Below are 6,704 nucleotides of genomic sequence, written 5' to 3'. Positions count from 1 at the left end.
GTGTGGTGGCGCACACCTTTAATCCCAGAACTCAGGAGGCAGAAGCAGGCGATCACTGTGAGTTCGAGGCCAGTCTACAAAGTGAGTCCAGGATAGACAAGATAACATAGAGAAGCCGTGTCTCGAAAAACAAAAACAAAAACAAAAAAGCAACCAAACAAAAACAACAACAACAACAAAAGAGGATTCTGGTTAAGTGGCACAAACTACGTGTTTTAAATAGTTACGGACAATGGAAACAGGAGCAGGTAGGAAATAAAAAGATGACTTGTCCTCTTCTGCATAGATGACAAATTTCTCCTCAGCACTGGAGCTCCATCATGAGCTATCAAGGTTGTCAGAGGCCACCAGGCAGAAAACCTTGACCCTGGCAGCCCCGGCACAAGGTGGCCTTTGATCCATGGAGCATCTTTGATTCTCATCGGAGGAGTTTTTCCAAGTGGTTGAGGTCTCCAGGCAGTAAGGAAGGTTTACTGAAGCCACCTCCTAAACTGCCTGACTTCACTTTGTCTCCAACTGCAATCTTATAAGTCAGTGGTGGCAGCTCGTTTGTTCCTTGCTAACAGTGGCACCTAGAAATCAAACCCCCCCTCTCTCTCTCTCTCTCTCTCTCTCTCTCTCTCTCTCTCTCTCTCTCTCTCTCTCTCTCTCTCTCTCTCAGATAATATATCCTTGGCAAATATGTATCTGGAATTTAAATGTCACTCTAAGTATGAAACAAATACCATTCTAGAGCCATTTGATCTTTCCTGAAACAATTCCAAGGGCTTTCGTCCATGCTCATGATTGCGTGCTCTCAGCTCTCATCAGGGACCAGTAAGAAATCAGGAGCTAACGTATCGTGTCTCTCAGCTCCTCCAGGGATTCAGAGAGCCTGGAACCCTGCTATATTTACTGCCTACATGAGTGATGGAGCTGCCAATGTGAACAATCACAGGGCAAGAGCTTCTGTAGTCCTGATGGCCAGAGCATATCCTCACAGTGACAGGGCCAGGAATCAGCCATCAGAGGCTGTGAGCTTATTGAGAGAGTCCCCCCTCGCCCTCCTTGCAAAGCCCTTCTTCCTGTTTATGTCACCATTTTCTTCTATTGCTGTCTCCAGATGTAAAATAAATAAATAAATAAATAAAACTCCATCAGAAAATGAGCACAATCCTGCCAGGGACCATCTTAGTCAGGTATAGGTCCTTGGGACAAAGCATCAGTGGACAAAGACAGGCAAAGTGACACTCAGATCAAACTCCCCTGTGTTTGACTGTTTGTTTCTTCGCCTGTCTTGGTCCACCGACGCTTTGACAACTCCCATTCCCAAGGACCTATACCCAACTGAGACAGTCCATGGCATGTTCCCTTTGTAGAGAGGTCAGACATTCCTATGACGTGGGAATTGTGGTGGTCGTGACTGAATTAGGATGAAACCTACATTTGTGTGGGACTCCGGCAAATGAGCATCTTTATCTCCTCCAAGATCTGCAGCTGCGGCAAGCCTCACGCCCCACTCCCGTTGTAACAGATGCAGGAGGTGATGTTTAGAAAGACTGGCTGGCTTGGTGAAGGTCAGAGTGGGAGGGCTGGGAGGTATAGGTATTGCTCTGAGCCCTCACCTAGAATAAGAAGGGTCCGACAGGACTCAGCCTGAGAAAACGCGGACATAGAATGGGAAGACGATTCCTTGTCTCCCATCACAGTTACTCATCCAGACTCTCTTGGCTCATTGCAGCTTCCACAAGATGCCTCAGCATGAGAAGTGACAACCAGAGCGGCTTCTGGGACTCCCCAGAGGACTTCATCCTCCTGGGCGTTTCTGACAGGCCATGGCTGGAGCTCCCCCTCTTTGTGGTCCTCCTGGTGTCCTACGTTCTGGCTATGCTGGGAAACATCTCCATCATCCTGGTATCCCGGCTGGATCCCCAGCTCCACAGCCCCATGTACATTTTCCTGAGCCACCTGTCCTTCCTGGACCTCTGCTACACCACCACCACTGTCCCTCAGATGCTGGTCAACATGGGCAGTTCCCAGAAGACCATCAGTTACGGAGGCTGCACGGTGCAGTATGCCATCTTCCACTGGCTGGGCTGCACCGAGTGCATTGTCTTGGCTGCCATGGCTCTGGACCGCTACGTGGCCATCTGTGAGCCGCTCAGGTACGCCATTATCATGCACCGCCCGCTCTGCCAGCGCCTGGTGGCTGTGGCCTGGCTCAGCGGCTTTGGCAACTCCCTTGTTCAGGTCATCCTGACGGTGCAATTGCCTTTCTGTGGGCAGCAAGTGCTCAACAACTTCTTCTGTGAGGTGCCAGCCATGATCAAGCTGTCCTGCGCTGATACTGCGGTGAATGATGCCACGCTGGCTGTGCTGGTGGCCTTCTTTGTGCTGGTCCCTCTGGCCCTCATCCTTCTCTCCTATGGCTTCATCGCTAGGGCAGTCGTGAGGATCCGGTCCTCCAGGGGACGGCACAAGGCCTTCGGGACTTGTTCCTCCCACCTGCTGGTGGTGTCCCTCTTCTACCTACCCGCCATCTATATGTACCTGCAGCCCCCATCCAGCTACTCCCAAGAGCAGGGCAAGTTTATCTCTCTCTTCTATTCTATCATCACCCCTATCCTTAACCCTTTCATCTACACCCTGAGGAATAAGGACGTGAAGGGGGCTCTGAGGCGGCTCCTGGCAAGGACTGTGAGGTTATGTGGAAGGTGAGGGTCTAACCTGGGAAGAGCTATGTAACTTGCAGGACCCTGAGCGAGGACCCTGGGGAATGGGGTTGTAGCTCAGTGATGGTACAGCACTTGCTTGGCACGCGTGAGGTACTGAGTTCAGCTCTTAGGACTGTGGGAAGTGCTCAGGACACTAGGTTCTTTGAGAGATTTGAAAGCTTAAAAAAAAAAAAAACCATCCCAAAATATTTCACCTTGCACGTGATGATAATACTTAAAGTCCCACATGTAAGAGTAAGGTCCATTCTCAAAGCACAATTCTAAGAAGCCATAGATCTTCAAGAATTCGGTAGTGGCTGGCGAGATGGCTCAGCGGTTAAGAGCACTGACTGCTCTTCCAGAGGTCCTGAGTTCCATTCCCAGCAACCACATGGTGGCTCACAACCATCTATAATGTGATCTGATGCCCTCTTCTGGTCTGCAGGTGCACATGCAGGCAGAGCATTGTATACATAATAAATAAATAAATAATAAAAAAAGAATTGTTTAATGACTTGGTGTTCACAAATACTTCTTAGACTGATTTTTAAATTCTTAGCTCTTTTCCTTTGCTTCTTTTTCTTCTTCTTTTTCTTTTTTCTTCTTCCTCTTCTTCTATGTCTTCTTCATCTTCTTTGTCTTCTTCTTCCTATATTTACTCTATTGTTTTCCATTTACCTCTTTTTAAGCGTCTTTCTTCCTTTATAGTCACTCCGTAACAGAGCAGAGAATGTGAATTAAAAGATTGGTAGATTTTACACTGTGTATTTGCTTTGAGAGAATAATAAGTATTAATGGGAACTTGGGAAAACAGCTCCTGGTGGCAGGAAGGTAAAGCTTTACAAAGATTCTAGAATACAGCATAAAAAATAGAATTATAACAAAATGCAGGAGTTCTACTTTTGAGTACATACTGAAAGTATTAAAGCTACATCTCAACATGGTTACTTGGAGAACCACATTCACAGCAGTGTTGTTTCCGGTTGGCAAAATACAGAGGCACTCAAGGGACACTTTATGGGTGAACACAAAAGACAGCATTGTAAACACATATCATTAGTATTAGCTGGCCTTCTAAAACGTAGGAAATCCTGACTTAGTCTACAGGATAGATTAACCTAGAGGAAGCGGTGTGAGTCAAACAGCCAATAACAAAGTTACAACTGCTGTCCAGTGAATTTTCTTTGCAATAGTTAGACTACTTGGAATCACACAAAAAGTACCTAGGATGCCGAGTGCCGGGCTCTGGGACTGGGGCAGACAGGGCGATAATTGTTCAATAGGCGCTGACTGAGTTTGATCCAGGTAAAGACCTGAGAGGCAGATGGTGGCAGTAGCTAAACTGCATATAAATGCATCTAATATAACAAAACTGTATATTTAAATGCAGCTAAGTGAATTTGATGTCAGGTTCACTTCACCATGATAAAATCTGGGGCAAGAATGAGAGCTGATCCCTCCCAGTAGAAAGAGTTCACAGAGCTGGGTACACACATGTTACAAATCCGAGCTTCCAGCTGGCCGTCTGAGTCCCAGCATCCTTTGCCTAGCTGCACTCAAAGGAAACACTGGAGAGCATTTCTCTCACGTATAGTCTGAAAAGAGATCTGCCAGATGGAAGGAAAAGCATGACCTTTCCCGATGACATCACAGCGGCGTGTTTGCTGAATGCATTGAAGGTCAGAAGAACACTGAGCTCACTTTAAAAGGAGGCGAGGAATGGTAGCGGGGAAGAGGCAGAGGGGAATGTTCCCATGAGCAGATCCCTTGTTGACTCCATCAGGCTTTGGGTAAATACTTTCATCAGACCATGCATATTTTCACTCTAACAAGACTTGAAAATTACTGAGCAATATATAGAACAGCCATGTACTGGGAAATTATTCAAACACCTGTGGAGAACAGCTCACTTATGCAGTACCACAAAGGTGGTGGGAGTTTTGGGTTTTTGTTATTGTTGTTGTTTTGTTTTGTTTTTGTTTTCTTGAGACAGGGTTTCTCTACGTAGCTTTGGCTGTCCTGGACTTGCTTTGTAGACCAGGCTGGCCTCAAACTCACAGCGATCTGCCTGCCTCTGCCTCTGCCTCTGTCTCTCTAAGTGCTGGGATTACAGGTGTGCGCCACCATACCCGGCTAGCAGTGGGAGTTTTGAAGATGTTGCCTTGGACTTGTTAAAGAGGAATCTTGTTTATATTCAAATTTTGTATTTTTCCACATAGGAATACATAATGCCAGTGGCCGTGGAAGAACAGAATGTGAGTTTCCCCAACACGTTTGTTTTGGTGGGCTTCTCTGATCACCCGTGGCTGGAGATCCCTCTCTTTGGGGTGCTTCTGATCGCCTACATCTTCACCCTGATAGGAAACAGCTCCATCGTCTTCCTCTCCCCGGTGGAACCTAGACTCCAAACACCCATGTACTTCTTCTTCTTAGACATCCTCTCTTGCTGGACCTCTGTGCTGTGTGCATCATTGTCCCACAGCTGCTTGTCAATCTCTGGGGGCCAGAAAAGACAATTGCCTCCTGGAGCTGCATGACACAAGCCTACCTCTTCCACTGGACCAGCTGCACGGAATGTGCCCCGCTGGCGGTAATAGCTTTTGATCGCTATGTGGCCGTCTGCTGTCCCCTCCGCTATGTTGTCTATCATGCATCTCTGGGTATGTGTGTGGCTGGCAGCTGTGTGCTGGGCCAGTGGCCTGGCCCATTCTCTGGGGCAAGCGACACTCACCCTCTACCTTACCCTTTGTGCGAAGAATACACTAGACCACTTCTTCTGCGAGGTGCCGGCTTTGATTAAGCTGACGTGTAGTGACACCACTACAAATGGCCTGTCCCTAGCCTTGGGAGCGATTCCCTTTGGAATGGCGTCTCCTCTAACAGAGCTCATCTCTTACACCTTCGTTGCTAGGGTGGTGCTGAAGTTACCGTCAGCTGAGGGGAGGCGCAAGGCATTGGGCACATGCAGCTCCCACTTGCTTGTTGTCACTATGTTCTTTGGACCGGGTACGTACACGTACCTCCAGCCTCCAGGCAACAAGACTCAGTCCAAGTTCCTCTCCTTCTTCTATTGTGTCTTCACTCCACTGCTTAACACACTCATCTACACACTGAGAAACAAGGATGTGAGAGAAGCCTGGAGGAAGGTCCTAGTATGCCAGGGTAGGAGGAAGTGCCTGAAGGCTGGATGATCTCTGCCTGCCTCATGAAACAGCCACACGGAAGTTAGTGCTGGCAGATTCGCTTTTCCAAAAGGATAGAATCCCAGGCCAAATTTCTCACCCATTAATGTCAACCACCCTGATGACCACAAACTTTTTTTTTTTTACTAGAAACTTCTGTCTTCTAGATATTTCTATCCATAGAAGGAACAAGGAAATGGTCTGTAGATCTACCTGATAGTGAAAGAAAATCATTGTCTATAAGTACCTTGCCCTGGGCCGGGTGGTGGTGGTGGTGCACACCTTTAATCCCAGCACTCGGGAGGCAGAGACAGGTGGATCTTCATGAGTTCGAGGCCAGCTTGGTCTACAGAGTGAATTCCAGGACAGCCAGAGCTGTTACACAGAGAAACCCTGTCTCAAACAAACAAACAAACAAACAAAACAAAACAAAACCCTTCCCATAACTGCTCTTTGGCCACATGCTCTTAGAAAAATGTTGATGGAATTATTTGAAACAGATACATTCTCCTTGGTGATGTGGCAGCTGGTAAGCCATCGAATCCCTTGTCAATATTTCATAGCCTACATTCCTGGAATAACCCCAATTAACCTCATTGACTCACCAAAACCAAAACAAAACAAAGCAAAACACACACACACACACACACACACACACACACACACACACACACACACACACACGAGGACCAGATGGGAAGAACAAGATCATCAGAAGTGAGAGGGATATAATAGGGTAACAGGGGTGTGAATATGGTTAAAAATAAATTATATGAAAAAAAAGAAACACAACAACAACACCAGGCCTGGTGGCGCACGCCTTTAATCC

General features: G+C 47.2%; 1 protein-coding gene and 1 pseudogene across 1 annotated transcript; both read left to right on the top strand.

Annotated features, from left to right (window-relative positions):
* Nucleotides 1-1,740: 1,740 nt before the first annotated feature.
* Nucleotides 1,741-2,697, top strand: LOC127208379 (olfactory receptor 2B11-like). The gene has a single exon (XM_051167819.1). The coding sequence runs from the start codon at nucleotides 1,741-1,743 to the stop codon at nucleotides 2,695-2,697; it is 957 nt and encodes a 318-aa protein (XP_051023776.1).
* Nucleotides 2,698-4,921: 2,224 nt separating this feature from the next.
* Nucleotides 4,922-5,884, top strand: LOC127207933 (olfactory receptor 2B11-like; annotated as a pseudogene).
* The last annotated feature ends 820 nt before the right edge of the window (nucleotides 5,885-6,704 follow it).

Source organism: Acomys russatus, chromosome 25 (assembly GCF_903995435.1).
Source record: "Acomys russatus chromosome 25, mAcoRus1.1, whole genome shotgun sequence".
In the NCBI taxonomy this organism is placed as follows: domain Eukaryota; kingdom Metazoa; phylum Chordata; class Mammalia; order Rodentia; family Muridae; genus Acomys; species Acomys russatus.
The sequence above is the reverse complement of the archived record's forward strand: the minus strand, read 5'-3'. Positions and strand labels throughout refer to the sequence as shown.

Bases quoted from the DNA above. Each gene is read 5' to 3' on its own strand.
- LOC127208379 (XM_051167819.1), top strand. From the start codon at position 1,741: ATGAGAAGTGACAACCAGAGCGGCTTCTGGGACTCCCCAGAGGACTTC.